The sequence below is a fragment of the Notamacropus eugenii genome, chromosome 5 (genome assembly GCF_028372415.1).
Source record: "Notamacropus eugenii isolate mMacEug1 chromosome 5, mMacEug1.pri_v2, whole genome shotgun sequence".
In the NCBI taxonomy this organism is placed as follows: domain Eukaryota; kingdom Metazoa; phylum Chordata; class Mammalia; order Diprotodontia; family Macropodidae; genus Notamacropus; species Notamacropus eugenii.
The window spans coordinates 52,798,002-52,818,711 of NC_092876.1; the positions used below are offsets into that span (position 1 = coordinate 52,798,002).

Sequence of the window (20,710 nt, forward strand, 5' to 3'; positions counted from 1 at the left end):
TGCAGAGGAGAGACACTAGGACAAAGTTTGCATACATCTTTCTGTTGCTGGACAGTTCCTGTGGCTTGGCAAAGGCCATTCATAAAATTATGAATTTAGTGGAAGAAATGTAAAATATGCATTATAATATCAAAAATTTAGCAAACATTTTCTCATAAAGGGATTATATACGTTTGTATATATGTATGTATATATGTATAAGCCTATAAGAAGGAAAGTCCAATTTCATACCATTTCTCTTAATTGGGGCACATTTTCTATGTAGCCATGTGACTTTTATTTTATTTTGCATTAAAATTAGTTTTCTGTTTAATTGAGAAGTATCATTGAACTAGAGAGCCTGCCTTGTAGTCAGAAAGACCTGGGATCACATTCTGATGTTGGCTCGGTGCCCTAAGTCCCTTAATTAATCAGTGCTTTAAGTTGCATATCAGGTGCTGATCTGCATTGTTTGAGGGGGTTTCTTCATTGGATATACTTTATAATGATAAAATTACACGTCTGGATTAAAAAAAATCACCGTAATTCAATGTCCATTTTGCTATCTGTCCCTTCACACTGATGGACAAACTCTGTGAATTGGTTATTGTAGACTAGACAGTAAGCATCCTAAGTCTGCTTGTTTTTTCCTGTGTGGATAGTTAGGGCAAATTTTTTGAGTAATTTTGGGTTTCATCAAGGAGAGGGTTACACTATTTTAGGGCTTAAAGCAGTCAAGACGGTGTCATGCATGTTACTACAGGAGCATCTGGTGGCACATATCTATCCAGACCCCTGGACCTAGAACTCAGTGCTGCATCTCTTATGTGACAGGGGTGAATGACTGGCACATTTCTGTGTCCTTGTTTTATGCCTTAGCATGAACAGTCAGAGGGTGATTGAACATATTATGTGTTGTTTCTTGTGGAAAGTCTTGTAGAATTTTGACATTTGTGTGGGAGACATCTTTTTTGGAGGGGGGCCTGCAAAGAAGTCATTTTTATCTACTCATTCATTTTTTTATGGTCAATAAAAAGTAGCACAAATAGTTGGGCCCATAATGGAATAGGAAAGGAGTAGGTTATGCTGCTTTTGGGAAATTGCAGTTCTTTTAGTGACCTCCAGACTGCTTCCTGAAACCAAGTTCCATTTTTTATGCCTCTGTTTTTCTGGAGATTTATAGCTACACATCATAGAATACTAGAGTTTCAAATAATTGGGGTTGAGCATCACTCCCGGGACATAAATGCATGGCAGATATGAGGAGAGTTGCAACACATTGCAAACAAAGATTTCTGAAGTAGAATTGATAGAAAGATTGCACAAAAAACATAATCCCAAAAGATATCCTTGTCATGTGGTGAGAGTGAGGGATTGGGCCGCTCATATACTCTGCTAATATTCTTCATATCAAGAGAATACCTTACAACTTTGGGTAGAACACTGTCCCTCTTTCCCTTAAGGTGAATTTATGGCAGACATGGATAAGAGTTTTCACAGGATCTGTAGTTATGGATGGCTCATGGTTTGACATTTCAGGAAAGCCCCTCATTAATGAGATCACAAACCCCTTGTAATGTTGGAGTATCTGCCTAAGTTCCCGTACAAGACCGGAGCCTCCAACAAGTGGATAAATCAGCTCAGGACCAACAACACTCCTGCTGTTAGGACCTCATCCACTAGAAGAGCCTCTGAGTCCATCTCCCTTGGAGAAAAGATTTAGCCTTTGCCCTCCATAGGACCCTTGCTAGGGTGAGCCCTTGTCAAAAGGTACTGCATCTCCTATGGTTAATGTTACCTGCTTCTTGCTCTTCGAACCATAGACTGCTTATATAAAAACCATTCCCTTCTCAGAGACCTCAGATTCATTATGTCCCAAACAGAAGTTGCATGTTACTTCCCTATATTTTGCCAAGGGCATCATCATTTTTCTAGTCACCTGGGTTCATTCCTAAAGCATATTTCCTCTGCTCAGTAAACTCCAGAATCATAAAAAGAACTTCTTTATTAGCATGGAATGCTCTTCATAGCCCGGTCCCAACCTATATATACATTGCTCTCCATCATACCCCCTTTATGATCCTGTCGAACTGGCCTTGGGAAGTTTATTCCTGTCACTGTGCTTGTCCCTTGACTGATCCTGGAATGCATTCTCTTTTCCCTTCAGCCTTACGAGGCCCTGTCTTCTTTGAGACTGATCTCATTCTCCACCATACTCCTTGTCCAGCACTTCCAGCTTCTAATACTCTAGCATGCCTAGTATTTCTCTTGCATATACTTAAGAGATATATGCATTTTCTCCCATAAAAGATTGTAAGCTCTGTAGGGCAGCCACTGTTGCATCTCAGTATAGCACAGAACATAGGGCCTGGCACATGTTTCTCCTCCTCCTCCTCCTCCTCCTTATCACAGATAGATTTTATTTAGCACTTGAATGTTTGCAAAGCATTGTATCAGTGTTACCCATTTGGTTCTCACAGTGGAGAAGGGCTATTATTACCCCTATTTTACTGATAACTAAACTGTTGTCAAGAGAGATTAAGTAACTTGGCCAGTATTACACAGCAGCTAATGAGGCAGGTTTCAGACTTCAGTTTTTCTGACTCAGCAAGTTGAGTTACCCAACACGTATATATGCTTATAAATGGATGTTGGTTGGTTGGTTGATCATTTTTCAATTTCTTTTCTCTTGAAATCCCAATATAAATGACATTGACTTAAAATACTGCTGATATACACTCATGGCAAAGGGAAGGGTATAGCACTGACTATGTGCCAGGCACTGTGCTAAGCTCTTTATAAATATTATCACATTTGATCCTCATAAAAGCCCTGGGAGGTAAGCACTGTTATTTTCCTCATTTTACATATGAGGAAGCTGAGACAAATCTGTTACGTGACTAGCTCAGGGTCACATAATAAGTGTCTGAAATGAGATTTGTACTTAGGTCTTCCTGACTCCAACTCCAGTATTCTTATCTATTGTCCTATCTAGCTGCCTCTGATGTGACTTCAGTGGCTTTAAAATGCATTAGGACTTTTGGGATACCTGGTATATTCTAATTTTGGTTTTCTTGCACTAGTTTTCATAGCAAGGTCTTAATTTTTCCTAGTTTTAAGTGCTAGATAATACGATTCTTCCCAGTTTTTTTCCCCCCACTCTTTGTAACAGAGAGAATCAGTTTATCATTTAATGAAACTAGAGGCTCAAATCCCTCCCCCCAAAAAAACCCCAAAACAAAAGCACACCACCTTGGAGAGAAGGGGTTGTGGGATTTCTTTTTAAAATCTAATATTCTCATTCCCTCTTAATATTTTATACTTAAATTGGTTAGTTAAAGACCATCCAATTTCTTTGCATTATATCTAAGTTAAATTATACATAAGCAAGGTTATTTATGAAAATAATTAAGAACATTTGCTTTAATTGTAATGGATTTTTTTTTGCAGTATGTAAACCATTCTCAATTTACTATATTTAGGAATAGACATATTTGTGTACATTTGTGCTTGTGTGTGCAGGTGTGTGCATGTGTGCGCATGTGTTTGTATGTATATCTGCACAAAATATAGAATGCAGGACATGAGCTCAAACCCAGAATATTGTTTATATATTCATATACATCTACGTGTGTAGACACGTATACAAGTTTTTAGAATAAAAGTTTGAAAACACTGTTTAGTGATTGGCTAGAGGCTAGCTTACTGTTTAAGGAATCTTATTTTCCAATTATACATCTTTTTTTAAAGGTCAGTCAGGTGACATAAAACACTTAAAAAAGGAATCAAGTAAGGCTGTTCTTACCTTTATTACTTACCAGTTTCTGGATGAGGAATGATGCTCTCCTGCTTTCCCAGCCACCAGTGGAGTAAACATCATGCTAAAAAGCATGGGAGCAAGCACACAGCTTGTGTGGTTGCTGTGTGCTTGCTCCCATGCTTTTTAGCATGATGTTTTCAACTGTATTGTCAAATACTTTAAATGAGGAATAACACAGCATCAAGGTCAGTTACTGCACTGATGGCAAATTCTTCAACTTGAAAAGGATACAAGCCCAGACTAAAGTGGAGGGAGTGTAGGTGCATGATTTTGTGTTTGCAGATGATTGTGCATTCAGTGCAGTCTCGGAAGCTGAGATGCAGCAAATTATGGATCAGTTCTCTACTGCTTGTGCTCATTTTGACCTAACAGTTAACACCAAGAAAACAGATGCTTCATACACCATCCGTACATGGAACCATTGGTTGTAGCAAATGGAGAAGTTTTGAATTCTGTGGATGTTTACTTACCTTGGTAGTGTACACATCGATAATGAGGTTGATGCATGCTTTGCCAGAGCTAGCTCATACTTTCCAAAGGAAATTATGGGAGAGAAGAGGTATTAGACTGACTACCAAACTGAAGGTCTACAGAGCCATTGTGCTGACCTCGTTGTATGCCTGTGAAATGTAGACACAACTAAATATATATGAATCAGTTTCATGCCAGGAAACTGAATCGCTTCCATTTGAACTGAAGATCCCCTGGCAGGATAAGGTACCAGACACTGTGGTCCTTACTTGAACTAAACTGCCACGGATTCAAATTCTGCTTCAGAAAGAGCAACTCCAATGGGCTGGCCACATTGTTTGAATGGAAAATGTATGCTTTCCCAAAAGACTTTTATGGAGAACTTGCATGGGGCAGGTGATCACATGGTGGTCAGAAGAAGCGATACAAGGACACTCTCCAGGTTTCTCTTAAGAACTTTGGAATTGATTGTGTGACTTGGAAGACACTGGCCCAGGACCGCCCTGCATGGTGTGCCCACCTCAGTGTAGGGGCTGTGCTCTCTGAGCAAAGTAGGATTGAAACAGCCCAGAAGAAAGGCAAGTTGCACAAATTTAGAGAATCCACCCCAAATGATCACATGCACTATCTGTGGCCAACCTGTGGTAGAGCATTCCAAGCTTGTATTGGTCTGATCAGTCACAGTTAGACACATTGAAACTTGACTCTAGCGTAGTGATGTCATTTTGGTCGTCTTCGAGAACAAAGGACAACAACCAATCAACTTCAGTATTTCCAAGACGTGTGATTATGTCCATGTGGCCACTTCCAGCTTTTCATAGTCTCTTAGTAAATTGTGATTTAAAAAAGTCTGTATGGGAACTCTCTTCCAATTTATACATCTTGGTAATACTGCCCAGGTCTAGCCTTTGAGAAATATTTTTCCATCCCCATGATTTAGGCACTGGAACAGGACTGCCATATGAATTAGCAGTGGTAGTGATAGCTGGCATTTCAGTAGTGCTTTCAAATTTGAAATGCACTGACTTCACAATACCACATACCAAATTAAAGTATTTAGAAGTATGCCCCCAAAGCTCCTAAATTGTGCATACTCTTTGAACCAGCTGAGGAAAAGGAAGTAGCCACATAGATAAAAATGTGAACTCATTTGATCCTCACAACAACCCTGAGAATTTTACAAAAGAGGAAACTGAGGCAAACAGAGGATAAGTGATTTGCCCACGGTTACACAGCTAAATATGTATGAATCCAAGGCATGATTTGGAAGCTTCCTGACTTCCATGTCCAGTTCTCTATCCACTGAACTACCTCACTCTCTCTTGTGATTATATTTAGACTGTCCTCAAACAAGGTAATGACCAAGTATTTGAAAAAAAGTTTAAATATTTTCGATAACTTTTATAGTAAGATTTCTTGATTTTTTTTTTTGATGGTTTGAGGGAACTTTTCTGACTTTGACTTTTCTGTGTAGAAAAAATTTATTTATTAGAATGGTGAATAGTGCATGTTTAAAGTGGATTATTTTAGTAATGTTTTAGAAGCTACCACTTTTAGAAGAGTGTTGAGAACAGTGAACATATAGTATATTCAGTTCAACAATTAATTTTTACAAGCATTTTTTTAGGGCTTCTGTGTGCCTGCTTATATGGTGGAGGATAAAATAATTAGAAGTCTCAGTATCTGTACTTGAGTTTCCAGTCTTCTTAAAGATACAGATAAAGTAAGCAACTGGAGACTGATTTTAAGGCAAGCTTTTTGCATTTATAGATGTTTTATTACTCTGAACTTAACAAATATAAACATTTCTGTATGCAAAAAACAGAAAATGAGGCTGATATATAGAACTGCAAATTGCCTACATCTTGTTTTTTTTAAGTATAAATTCAGTAATATAGTTCAAAGTTGTTCTTCCCTTTGTTTCCTTTGAATATCTTTCTGTCTTTTTCCATGCATTTAAAAATTGCCTTAAGGACACTTTCCCTCTTTGGAGGCATCACTTTCACTAGTCAGCAAATAACATTAAAACAAAATAAAACCAAACCAAACCTCCTTCCGTTGTAGCTAGTATCACGCATTGACCATGTGTGGAAGTGTCTCGTTCTGTACCTGCGATTCATCCGTCTCCCTCGTTATCAGGACGTTCATATTCAGAGTTGTTTTTCTTTAAAATACTGTAGTCATTGTATACATTATTTTCTTGGTTCTGTTCCTTCATTCTGCATCAGTTCATACTGATCTTCCCAGGTTTCTCTGAATCCACCTTTTCCTTTCTTATGTTTCAATAATATTCCATTTCATTCATATACCACAATATCTTTAGGTATTCCCCAGTTAGCATTTTTGAACATATAGGTCCTTTTCCTTTTCCTTTTATCTCTTTCTGGGTATTGTTTTAGTACTGGTATAGCTGGATCAAAGGGTATGTGCAGGTTAGTAACTTTTGGGGTATAGTTCCAAATGGTTTAATTTGATATGTGGTAAGAACAATATGAGAGGTCAGTGTTTTTTTCAGGGAAATTGTTACTTATTATTGTTTTGGGTTTTTTTAATATTATGAATTATAGGGGATAGGGACTGGCCCTCCCATTTCTTTGGAATTGGGATTTCTCAGATGCAGAGTTGCTACCATTTAGTTAACTCTAGACTTGAACTCCTATGCACCTCAAAGGAAGGGTCATTAGCCCACATTTTGACTTTTAAATGAAATCTAATGATGTTCCTGCTGACTGATTGATTACTCAGGCCTGCTATGGGTTTGGGAGTTTGGGGTGAGCAGCATAATTAGCTTGTCAACATATTTGATGAGAAGTGTTTTTTTGGTTAATAAGTTTTCAGAATATGACTACTTTATGGAAGGATTAATGAGCTGTTGGAGAAGGTTTGCCTATTTGATAATTAATAGGTTTTTGCTATACAAGTCACATCTGTTGTAGGTTACACAGCCAAAGTCATTTTATATACTGGATAATTATGGTCATTGTTGGTGACTTGTTTGTTCCTAGATAGGGCCCGAGCCTGTCAGTTACCCCAGAACTGTACAAGTCATAGCAGTATGGTGTTCGTATTTCTCCTCCTCCTCTTACCCTCCACCTCATTTCCTTTCTTTAAAAAATATTTTCTTTAAGATGGTGATTGAGGGGGAAACACAACTTTGTTAATAACATGCCTCTGGGAAGGATCAGATCTCCAGTACAAGTACGAAACAAACACAGATACGTAATGGCGAGCCATTTACCCTTGGATAAATGATCAAGAGATAATAGCTGGTTTATAGCAGATCGACAGGAAAAAGATACTGCGGGGATAAGCGAAGAAGAAAATGGTATGATGATCTATATAGAACATTGTAAAGAGTCAACCCCCAAATTAATTGAAATAACATAAGAAGCAGCTAATTGGCACAGTAGATAGAGTTGGATTGGAAGTCAGGGAGACTTGAGTTCAAATCCTGCCTCAGACACAGAATTGGTGACTCTGGACAAGTCATTTAGTCTCTCTGGGCCCAGGATGATAATGGCTGCTATGAGGACCAAATTGAGACAGTATGTTAAAGAATGTAATGTAAATGCTTGCTATTATTATTAAGTGGACATTCTCTGTATTACCAACAAAATCATGCAGGAGGGGATTAAAGGAGAAATTCCATTCAAAATAGCTATGGCATATATAAGGTACTTAGGAATCTGCCTACCAGGACACCCATGAAAACTATATGAATGCAACTATAAACCATGTGTGTTAGAGAAATATAGACCTAAGTAAGTGAAGAAATATTAATTACTCATGACTATGCTGAGCAAACATAATAAAAATGGCGGTGCTGCCTAAAATAATTTATTTGTTCAGTGCCATACAAATTAAACTATCACAGGATCATTTTACAGGGTTAGAAAAATCATAACAAAATTCATTTCATGGGACAGAATGGAAGAACAAAAAATAGGAAAGAAGGGTGCCTAGCAGAATCAGATCTCACATGGTACTGCAAAGCAATAATCACTAAAATGATTTAATCCTGCTTAAAAAAGAGGTTGATAAGTGGAAGAGATTATTTGATACGAGTGATATCAAACTCAAATAGAAATGGATCCTTGGGCTGAATAGTGACTTAGAAAACCACATAAAACATTATCTGTGGCATAATATTTTTTTATGTATTTTGCTAAATATTTCCCAATTATATTTTAATTTGATTCTTGCCCCACTGACTACCCACTGCAAATTGTACACAATATATGGATGCAGCCCCCTTTCCCCTCAGTAATATACTGTGTAATAAGCTCAAAGATACCAGCTCCTAGGGAAAGAATTTACTATTTAATGAGAATGCTTGGAAGACTGGAAAATAATCTGCCAGAAATTAGGCATAGACCAACATTTTACACTATATACTAATTTTAAGTTTCATATGGATACATGACTTAATTGTAAAGGATGATATTATGAACAGATTAGAGGAGCATAGAAGAAATTACCTTTTGGATCTATGAACTAGAGGGCATTCATGGCCAAAGAAGGAACAGAAGGGATTACAGAACATAAAATAGAATATTTTGATCACATAAAATTTTAAAAGTTAATTGCATTAACAAAACCACTGCCATTAAAATGAAAAGGAAAGTAGTGAAGTTGGGAATTTTTCTGATAGTTCTTATTTCCAAAATCTTACAGATTCCTTATATTCCTTATAGGAATAGATTCAAATTTATAAGAACAAGAACCATTCCATTCTAGATAAATAAATATTCAAAGGATAATGAACAATTAATTTTCTAAGAAGGAAAAATCCAAGCTATCAGACATGGAAAAAATGCTCAAAATCACTATTAGAGAATGATGAGTTGAAGCAACTTTCAGGTTTCATTCTCACACCCATCACATTGGTGAAGAGGACAGAAAAGGAAATTAAAATTTTTGGAGAGGCTGTAAGAAAAGGGCACACTAGTGCACTGTTGATGGAATTGTGGATTGGTCTAACCAATTTGGAAATTATTTTGAAACTATACCTCCAAAGTGGCTAAGCTATACTAGACAAGAGAAATTGTTTTAGAAAGAAGAAAAGAATGTACAAAAATATGTACTGCAGCTCCTTCTGTAGTAGCAAAGAGCTGGAAACTAAGAGGACAGTCATTGATTGGGAAATTGCTAAAGTAAATTATGTAATGGAATATTATTGTCAGCTAGAATTTATTAAGACTTACTGTGTGCCGGGCATTTGTTAATAACACCAGGGATACAGAGGAAGGCAAAAAATAGCCTCTGTTCTCAAGGATTAGACAGTGAGACAACATTTAAACAGCTGTGCATATAAACAAGCTATACTGTTTGTTGTTCACCTCCTTCTCGAAGAGGACGGGTGACATCAGTAAGATGTCTTTGATTTGCAAGTGAATTGGATTTAACTGAGGCAGAGCTGTGCAGAATCACCAGCCTTACTCTTGTCTGAAGCCGTCTGGATCCAGTGGCGAGACATAGGTGACAGCCCCAGGTGCTGTGGGGGACCTTGGCCTTTTTAAGCTAAGGCCTTAACACCAAGAATAGAGGCAGCAGATGGCCTAGTTTGTCTTCACAAAGGAATCGGTCTGGGAGGGGGAGACCCTCAGAGTGTCTGTCCAGAACAGAAACAAGCTATATGCAGGATAATTTGGAGGTGGTCTCACAGGAAAGGAACACTGGGATGCCTGGAAAAGGCTTCTTGCAGAATGGAGGTTTAGCACCCGGGGTCAGGCCGGTTCCCCACCCTTGACCTGGCTGACTTGGAGGACGGTGGTAGTCTTGATAGTAATAGGAAAGTTTGGAAGAGGGGAGAAAATGGAAGGTTTCAGAGAAACCTGGGAAGATCTGTATAAGCTGATACAGAATGAAGTTAGTAGAACAAGTTATATAATAATGTTTAATAAAACCAATTTTGAAAGACTTCAGAACTCATTTCTACACAATAGCCAGTCCATGATTCTAGAGAAATAGTGATGAAAAATGCTATCCAGCTTCTGGCATAGGTAATGGATTCTTTGTGCACGCTGAGACACATATTTTCTGATATGGCCTATATTGAAATTGGTTTTGCTTGACACTGCCTATTTGTTATAAAGATTTTATTTTCTTATTTTTTGAATTGGAGGTATGAGAGAGAGGAATTAAAAATAAATGCTGTCCTCTCCCACCCCCAAGTTTGCAGGTAGAAAGGGAAGGTTGGTATATAGTAGTGTTCCCCAACCCTCACAAACTTCTTCCCTCCAAAAAAGGAAAGAAGAGGGTCATGCATTTTGGAAAATGCACAGAAGACAGAGAGGGAAGGTCAGAAGGAATTATATACAGGCAAGATAGCTTTGAAAGTTTCATGCTGAATTTGTTGTGTATTTGGAAAGAAAGCCACCCCCATACACAGTGGAGAACTCCAGTTTCATGAATACCCCTCCTTTTCTGATCTACAGAAATGCCTATTTTCTTTGGTGTTAAGGTCAGAATTTAAAAAAAAGCACTCACAATTTGACTTCTTTATATCTTATTTTTTTATTTTATTATTATTATTAGTAGTTTTATTATTTTTTATGTTATTTTGGTGTACGTATGCATTATTTAATACAGATCTATGTTTTTATGAATTCTATATATTTTAAATTTCTGACAGTATATAATAATAAACTGTTTTGTTTAGATACTGAAATACCTGCAGCCTTTCCTAAATGATGAATTTCCCCTCCACCCCCAGCAAAAAGTGCTGCTATGAATATTTTGAGCTATGTATTGACATTTTCTTTAGGTATTTGACCTCCTTGGGCTATATATATAGTAATGGGATTATTGCTGTGTGGAAGAGCGAAAACAACTGTCTCTTTTCCTGCATAATTGCATATTTCCCAGAAAGACTGATACAATTGACAGATCTACCAACAGTGTATAAGTGCACGTCTTCCCGTAGACTATTCAGTAGTGACTGTTTCTCTTTTGGTTCAGCTTGGCCAGTTTACTGGGTGTGGGAACCTTAGTTGTTTGAACTTGCCTTTCTCCTGGTTATTTTAATATTGAGCTTCTTAGACGAAATCATTTGTATAAAGCACTTTGCAGACTTGAAAATGTGAGCTGTTCTCTTTATTCTCCTTTCCAGTCATGGGAACTAGCCAGGGATCTCTTCCTTTTTTAGCTAAGTGGTCTCAGCCTGGAGAGTGTACAGCTTCTGAAATTGGGACCAAGATGGGTAACTCACATAGTTTGAGCATTGAACATGCCCTTTGATAGAGGAGAAGGGAGTTTAATTTATGATGTAAGGCAAGTTAGTGGAGCTGGGTTCTATTCCTCAATTTACCTTGCTGTGCTTAGGATGTCATCTTTTAATCTGTGGAACTTAGCTTTCTTCTCGTCTGTAAAATGAAGGTGTGTGGGGTGAACGAGGCAATTTCTGAAATCATTTCCAGCTCAAAAATTCCATGGTTTAACAGATTTTGTTGTTGTTTTTGAGTCATTTCAGTTGTGTCTGACTCTTTGTGACCCCATTTGGTGTTTCCTTGGCAAAGATGGAGTGGTTTGCCATTTCCTTCTCCAGCTCGTTTGTCATAGATGAAGAACCTGAGGCACACAGGGTGAAGCGCTGTGCTCAGGCTCGCACAGCTGGGAAGTGTGAGTCCAGATCTGAACTCACAAAGACGAGTCTTTCTGACTCCAGGCCTGCTGCTCTATCCTCTGTACCATGTAGCTGCTCCTAACAGATTTGGACCTAGCTAAGTTTGTGTGGTGCTGATACAGGTAGTCAAAGAACTGCATTCCATTATGAAGTACCATAATTTGATCCCTGCATAGAAAACCATCTCATGCTTTTCCAGCTAGGTAGGATGTTGCCAATGAGACATTGTGTCTAATGATTTGGCTTTTGTAGTTTAAATAAAATTTTGTTTTGAATTTTTTTTCTTTGAAATGACCTCTTGGTAGATACAAGTTTGAATGCTCAGATTTTTCTTATTGAGAGAATTTCCTGTTCTTGGCATATGTTTACTTCAAGTACCCATGATTTAGTAAAGTGAGGGTATTTCCTCTGTTAATAATGATTTCACTTTCTCCATACCCCAGTTTCTGAGTTGCTGTGACTCAAAAAGTTAGTTACCTGGTTGCAAAATTTGTGGTGATATGTATTTCTAAGCTGAGATGGGGGGATGGTCTGTTAATGGTAGCATCTTGCTGGGCCACTTCTAAGTTTGCTAGCTAGACATGGGAATTGAGTGGCCTTTCTTCAGAAGATGTTCCCTCCAGGCCAAGAAGAAACATTCAGGTGGGATACTCAGGGTTGTTCATTGTGACATGGGGGTCAGTTAGTCTAACTAGACCTTGGTTCCTTTGGAAATCCTTGACTGATGCTTTTCTTTTGTCGTGCAGTGGCAGCAGACATACAGTTTTGAGATAGCTGCAGTGCCTGATTGATTTTCCCTTTTCATTTAAAATTATTTTATTATTAAATGATTAAATAAAAAGGCATCTCATTGTTGCCCAGCCTACAGAAGGAGCTAGAGAAATACTTTTTCCCCCTTACAATTTTCTGTCAGTGAATTGAAGTTGTTCTTTTTAAGCTTTTGTTCCATCTCTGTTTTTAATGCCCTGAATTAATGCCTTGCACAATTTGATTGGTAATTTTATAATACTAATTTTTCATTTGTTGTGACTTTACATGCACATGGCAACCAGGTAACTAACTTTTTGAATCACAGCAACTCAGAAACTGGGGTATGGAGAAATTGAAATCATTATTAATGGAGGAAATACCCTCACTTTATGCAATCCTGTAAATTACTATCATCATAAAAGAATTCAATCTCATTTTGAGAAACAGTGTTGCACAGTGGAGAGTTAGAGATTTGCAGTCCAAAGACCTAGAGTTGATTTTGATCTTCTACTTCTGCACCCTTATGCAAGTCAGTTAAGCCCTGTAGGCCTGATTTTTCTTATTTGTAAATTAAAGGTTGCTTTTTTATATCTAAACCTGTGATCAGGGTATGTGTGTTGCGGGGGTAGGAGTGGTAGTGAATAGGAATAGTGGGGAGTGGTAGTGGTGGATGTATTTTAGTGTGATTTTTATTTTATTTTGACTCAACATATAATTTCATTTTTGTGTTTTTCAACGAGGAAATTCCCTTCATTAATGCAGATCAGCAACTTTGTCCTATCTGTGCAAATGGTTCCCAGATATATAATGTTAGTGCCTAGCATTCTCCTAAGTTCCATTCCTTAATCACCAGTTGTCTTGGTCATCTTTAACTGGAATGCATTGTGGACATTTCAAGGGCAACATGTCCAAAATAGTGTTCTTCATTATCTCTGCCCCACTCCTTCTGAACTGCCCTGTTACTGTTGAGGGTACGATCGTCCTCCCGATCACCTAGTCTTGCAGTTTCAGAGTCATCCTTGTCTTCTCATTCATCCCACGTATACAATCCGTTTTCTAAATATTTTCATTTCAACTTTCAACACTATCCCTTGGGTGCTTCTCCATTTCTCTACTCACATCGCCACCAACCTAATTCAGGTTCTTAATACTTCTTAACTGGACCGTTGCCATGGTTTTCTTGCCTCCTTTCTCCCAACATTAATCCATCTTTCCCTCAGCTGCCAGAATGATTTTCCCTAAGTACAGGTCTGCCCATGTTATACTCTTACTCACTTGGTAGTTCCAAGATCAGATAGAAAGTCCTCTGTTTGACTTGAGTGCTTGTCATAATGTGGTCCCTTTCTGCCTTTCCGGTCCTCTTATAACACCCTCTATGATTGAGCTCCAGTGGCTCTTTGCTTTACCTCACACAAATGATCTGCATCATGTTTGCATGCCTGTGCACTGTGACGGGCCCAAATGCCCGGAATACAAGGCCTTTCTTCTCTACCTCTTCACTTCCCTTGGCTTCCTTTAAGATCCAGCCCAAATCCTATGTTCTTCAGGAATCCTTGCCTAGTTCCCCTCTCCTTTCCCCTTAGCAGCTATTGCCTTTCCCCTGAGATTCCTTTCCACCTCTTCTGTCCATATTCTATGTGGATTTCATCACTTTTGGTTTTCTCCACCACTAGAAGGTGAACTTGGGGACAAGGACGACTGCCTTTCTTTGCGTCCTCAGTGCTTAGCATAGTTTCTGGCACATAGTAAGTGCTTAGTAAATGCTTTTTGACCGGGGACACGGAGAAGTTGTCACTTGCCTGTGGTGACAGCCAGTATAAATCAGAGAGAGAGAGACATGAACCCAGGTCTTCCTGGTTTAGAGGACTGTTTTCTATCCATGATAGCTAGATTACATCTCTATATTATGGAAAAATTTAGTATAATTGGGTATTGATGTGGCCTTTAGTTACTTACATCATAATGTCTTTCAGGTATATGTTAGACTAAAATGTTTTTTTTCTTTCCATTTTTAAAGTGTGACATAAGCTACTGAGTCATGTGATTAAAAGTGAACCTTTGAATATTTAGCTGTTGGGGTAAGTGGACATTAAAGGTAGTTTGATAAAATAGGCTATTTAAACAACTACCATTTGTTAAACACCTGTAATGTATCAGGCACCGTGCTACAGAATAAGATTAAGATATGATAAAAATAAGAATAAGATACAGTAAAAAGCCAGGATTGAATTATTAAAGCTCTTTTGTTGACTATTTGGAGACCCATAAACAAATAGCAGGAAATAACGAAACAATTATTTGAGTACCTTCCAGCATATTTTACTTGAGGTGCCTGCTTCAGAGTTTTCTTTCTTTTTTTTACTTTCTACTTAATCAAAGTTGAATAGGTTAAACTGGTTTTTTTTTTCTTCTGATACGATCTTTCTGTTGTTTTGCTTTGTAGAACACTCTTGAGTGTTTGGAAGCCCCGGAAACCCTGGCTGATGTACCTGAACATGTGTTTAGAGGGCTTCCTGAGGAAGTGAGGCTTTTTCCATCTGCTGTTGACAAGACACGGATTGGTGAGTGTCAAAGTCAGGGAGAAGCATTAGACAAAGAGTTTAGCAAAAAGAAAAAAATAATCTTGGAATACTATCTAATTTTTTAGATTTTTAAAGTAAGGGAATTATCTACCTTTTTATTCTTTGACTTGAATAGCTGGAACAGTGGTTATGAGTTTTGCAATCTACATCTCAGGTTGAAAATGAATTAAAATGAGGTAGGAAACTTTAAAAAGTTATATAAAAAGAAAATAAACAGAGTAGTTGCTGCCTTAAAATTGTGTGGTTGTGGTTTGTCCTTTGTTCTCAAAGAGGACCATGATATCAGGGAGAATGGTGATGTTACTTGCAATTGACTTTGATTTGAGTGAGGGACGGTTGTATAGACTTTCTCCTCCAGAGCCAACTGTGTAAAGTGACCACATATTCATCAGGATGACTGGAGATGACCCAGGATGCAGTGGGAGACCTTAGCCCTTTTAAACTAAGGTCTTTTCAAGTTTCCATTTTGAGTGAGGCATTTCCCATCCTATTCAATAATGTGCCTCTTTAAGAAGTGAGTCAAGAGATGGCCCTTTTAATAAAAAAAAAAAAATCAAACTGAGGGGGGAAGACCCTCAGCATTGCTGGCCCAAAGAGAAATAGTTACTATTTTCATTCACTCTGAGCCAGGAGGGCCCCCAAAATGACTATTAAGCAGTGCTTATGAAGAGACCTGTTGTTGTCCAAATAAGATTATGTCAAAGTGCTTTAAAAGTTTTTCTTTGAATGTAAAATGGTAATGATAGCCCATTCCTTTTATGATTTTCACTGTACTATCATAAGTATTACTCATAAATATCATAACTACCCTCATAATAATCCTGTAATTTAGGTGGGGTAGGTATTTCTGAAGAGATAAGAAAACTAGTTTAATTAGAAACTTATTAGGAATTCAACAGGTCTCAGGAATTCCTGAATTCCAACAAAATAGTTGATTCTCCCGATAAGATAGAGAGGTAAGTGGGTTGGTAAGACTAGTAGGTGAATTCAACCAGTAGTCTTGGTTAGTGTTGGAAGTAGTTTCTAGTGTTGTCCCGAAGGATTCTGTCCTGGCCCAGAGCTGTGGGGAAGGATAGATCAAGTGTGAGGGTTTTTAAAAGATGGGAGAGACATAGACATGTTTGTAGGCAGTAGAGGATGAGCCAGGAAACTGAAAGAGATTGAAGATAAGTGGAGATGGGTGGGAGGCAGTCTACTGGAGGAGATGGTATAGAATGAGATCACTTGTACATGTAGAGTGGTTGACCCTGGTAACCAGGAGTAAGGCTCTTTTTGTGTGAGACAGGGTGAAGGAGGAAATTAAGATTATATAAAAAAGATATCGATAAAAATTTAACATTTGTATATGTTCTAGAAGTTCCCCACAGGAACCAAAGTCAAACCTCTTGGCCAATGTTTTACAGATTCCATTTGCTTCCTTTTTCTCAAAATTGGGAGAGTGCCCCTTCTCAGACCAGCTATACCTCTCATGTTACCTATAGTCTTTCAGAAATCAGAGTGCACATAGCTCAGCAAGTTATCCTTGCAACACTCAAGAAATATGTGGTGAGGGCCCAGTGGCCCACCTTTGGGTGGGCCCTCTTCGATGTCAGTGACCCCACCCTCCCCAGAATGTGCTGATCCCTTCTTGGATCCTCATCCCCAACAAAGCTAAAAAAACAAAAAACATGACACAGCTCATATTTCCCCTTGCCTTCCTCTCTAGTCTCAGCATACCCCGAGCTTAGACACTCCAGACACTAGTCTTGTCACACTATGTCACAGTATGGTATCCATACTCAGTTTCTTGCCTTTGTTTCCATCTTCTTTTTAAAATCTGAATTGGTTGGCAAGCTTCCTTCATATCCATTTATGACTCTTTAGGCAACATCCTCTTAGTTGTTCCCTCTTTGTGACTTCAGAATTTTGTTCTTGAGAACTTCCTATTCCTTCAGGTCTGACTTTCTATAAAGATAGCCTATGAAACCCCAATTATCCTTTATCTAGATTCTTTTGACCTAAATAGTAATTGTTTCTTTTTTACCCCGTAACCCTGAGGGTCTTCCCCTTCCCCTCCCAGTTTGATTTTTTTTTTTACTAAAGGGGCCATCCTTTGAGTAACTTAAAGAAGCCTATACATTGACTGGGTGTATCTCACTCAAAGTAAGATTGTGATATGACCTAAGCCTGAAAGGGCCAGAGTCTCACATTGCCTCCTGGGCCATTTCCAGTCATCCTAATGAATATCATGCCACTGGACCCAGATGGCTCAGGAGAAGAAAGTGAGGCTGGTGACCTTGCACAGCCCTCCCTCACTCAAATCAAAGTCAGCTGCAAGTCATGTCATAATCCTGATGTCTTGGTCCTCTTTGAGAATGAAAGACAAACACAACAACAACACAACATTAAACATTAGCAAGAGCAAGTCAGATTGAAATATGTTTGATTTGGGACCATGGGGTTGACATATAAAATTTAGACAAATATCAGAAGCGGAATGGGAGGAGGGACCTTAAGAAGAGGGTATATTCCAGCTCGCCCCAAATGATATGAAAATGTGTTCTCTTGCACTTTTTATCTGAGTATAATATAACGAATCATTACTATGTACATGTGAATCCATCACTGTGGACACAGATTGTGAAGTGTCAGTTTACAGCTTAAATAGCGTGAACCAGGCTAGGGTCCTGGACCCTTCCTCTCTATCCTGACCTTGTCCTATGATCTTGGCCAAGTCAAAGAACCCTCAAATAGTAGAGATAGAAGACAGTTCAGATCATCTTTTCTAGGCCCGTGCCTAAAGCACATCTCATCACCTGCCTCTAGACTTTTGTGTGGGCTGTCCCCCAGGACTGAAATACTTTCTTGCCTCACCTCCACCACTGAGAATACATTTCTTGCTCTTTTCAAAGCTCAAGTGAGGTACCACCTCCTACACAAAACATTTCCTCCAGTTGCTGGTTCCTTCCTCTGAAATGATTGTATGTGTTTTGTATTTATATGTACGTACTTCTGGTTTCCCCCAGTAAAATGTAGTCTTTTTCAGGTCAAAGACTGTTTTGTTTTTATCTTCATATTTCCATTGCTTAGGGTAAAGCCTGATAGTGGACGCTTAATACTTTTTGAATGAATAGTTGTTTAGAGACAGGAACGAAAGAGATCTCAAAAGACTTGATCCAATGAGATAAACTCTGGAGATAAATATAAAGTCTTACCTCTTGGGTTAAAAACAAATCAAAACCAAACTACCTTTTCATGGCTATTTAGGATATCTTCAGTGGACCATAAGCTTAATGTGAGTCAGCAGTGTGGTATGGAAACCAAAAAAGCTTATTTGATCTTGAACTGCATTGAGAATTATAACTTCCAAGAATAGGGAGATTATACTGTAGCACAACTTCCAAGAATAAGGAGATTATAGTATAGCCCTGGTGTACTGTGCCATAGTCAGACTACATTGAGAGTATGTTTTTTTGTTCTGGGTGTTAAATTTTAAGTTGGAGCATGTCCAAGGAAAGGCTGGCATCAGGAAGGTGTAGGATGTACAGTTCATGAGGTATGAGGATTCTTTGAAAGAATCAAAGGTGTTTGACTTGATAAATCTTGGGAGTGGGGAGGGTGGAAGGATGGGAACATGACATGATAGCTGTCTTCCAAGAGCACCCAGCATATTATAGATAATTAAATCAGTGTTTGATTAGTTGATAAAATATGTAAAGGAAATTAATATGATAGAGGGATCACATTTATTCTGTTTGACTGCAGACAGCAGAGCTAGGAACCATGGGTCGATACTGCAAAGAGGCAAATTTAAGCATGAGATAAGACAAAACTTGCTAACAGAGCTATCCCAAAGTATATTGGGTGCTCTCTTATCGAATGTCTTTAAGTAAAGCTTGGGTGGATATCATGGTTGTTTTGTTTGAATACCAGTTGTCTTAAGTGGTGAATGAGGTTTTTTTTAAAGTTTGGCATTATCTGATTTCTAAGAAAGGCAAAGAGTTAATTTATAGTTTAATGGTAAGGTTTCAGCTATAAAATATAGCAAACTTGTGGAAGAATGAGGCAGCTCACCTTAAATTTCATTTGTAATTAATACTTGACAAATAAAACCATAACATTACAGGAAAATAAGTAATAAGACATTCTGGATAGAATATTTTTCAAATTATTCCATAGGTTCATAAGCTTTTAATGTTGTAAAGGGATGTTATCTACTGTAATACCCTTGTTTTATGGAGAAAATATAGACCCAAAGAGAAGTTCCCGTGATTAACAGTGGTAACAGAACTAGAGTTTGAATTTGACTCCTTTGACTTCAAATTTTGATTGAGGATTTATTCCTTAAGTACTAAGATTATTTCTATTTAAATTATTTTTCATGGAAATCGTGCAAAATGTGTTTTTGTGCTAGATCCTTAAATAGGATATTCTGAAAATAATTTAGTTTTCTCTTGATGATTCAGGGTCACCATCACTTCCACTACTGTACAGTGATGTTCCCAGGGATAATTGAGGTATATAAGGCTATTTGCCCCTATACAAAATGGCTCTATATGGTTACGCATTTTGAGTTCTGTCTCTGCTATTTCAAGTGCTTTCATTCCTGTGGAGTCAAGCTGGCATCTGTTAGTTAGTACTGTTTATTCCTGTGGTGGTCTCCCTATCTGTAGTAAGTTTAATAAAAACTAATAAAGCTTCTTCTCTTAATCAGCTGGGGGTTTGAAATGAACTCTATTTGCTAGTTAGGGTTTTGTATGAAATAACATGGAAGATGGAGGGACCCAAGGGCCCTCTCTGGGGAGGAAAATACTTGTTTCTAGGACAGCATGGACTTTGACATTTTCTGGGTTGCCTGGGAGGGTCTTTTGGATAAGCTTCCTTCCTGCTTTGCTTTGGATAGATGGGGCTGGATAGGTAAGGTGTTACTCTGTGAAAATACTGTCTTGTGATTTTAATTTTGTTTTCACAAACTCAAACTAAACTTTTGATCAAACTAAACTTATGAATGCATTGGCCAGTTTGTTGCACAGCTATGAAAAGATCCCTTAAGTGGTGGATCCGGTTTTGTTTAGCTTTTCGATATGACCCATTCCTAACTAAAGATTATGATATAATCCTGACCGTTAAGATTGAATGTCATTAATTTATGTAGTGAAATTCCTCTAATTGATGATTTGGTGATTTGTGAATACTAAGGTGTCTATAAAATATTTCTTTTAAATTAATAATAATTTGAACCCCTTATTCAATTTGGACCATTATTCAAAATGAATTAAAATAATTTTAAGGCAAGAATTTGTCTAATATTTGCTCTTAAATATAATTCTATTAAAATATAATATTTAGTTTTGTGATATAAAATGTATACTTTTGGTATCTTAAGATATTTGTATTTTTTTCTTTATCATAACATACATTTTTTGTTGAGCCATTTTGTTAATGAATTATTACTTTTTAAACTAAGCAAGCCTTTTGTGATCTACTCTTTTACTTTATGAAAAT

General features: G+C 37.8%; 1 protein-coding gene across 8 annotated transcripts in view; it reads left to right on the forward strand.

Annotated features, from left to right (window-relative positions):
* Positions 1-20,710, forward strand: part of PRDM2 (PR/SET domain 2) — a 194,930-nt gene that overhangs the window by 22,368 nt on the left and 151,852 nt on the right. For 7 of the 8 annotated variants that reach the window (XM_072608934.1, XM_072608928.1, XM_072608933.1 and 4 more), the window contains one exon: positions 15,088-15,205. Coding sequence is in view for 4 of the 8 variants with exons in the window: in XM_072608928.1 (XP_072465029.1) it covers positions 15,088-15,205 (118 nt within the window). In the remaining 4 variants the exon portion in view is untranslated. Of the gene's footprint in view, positions 1-14,703; positions 14,723-15,087; positions 15,206-20,710 lie in introns of those variants that run through there. The other variant, XM_072608932.1, reaches the window with a different exon arrangement.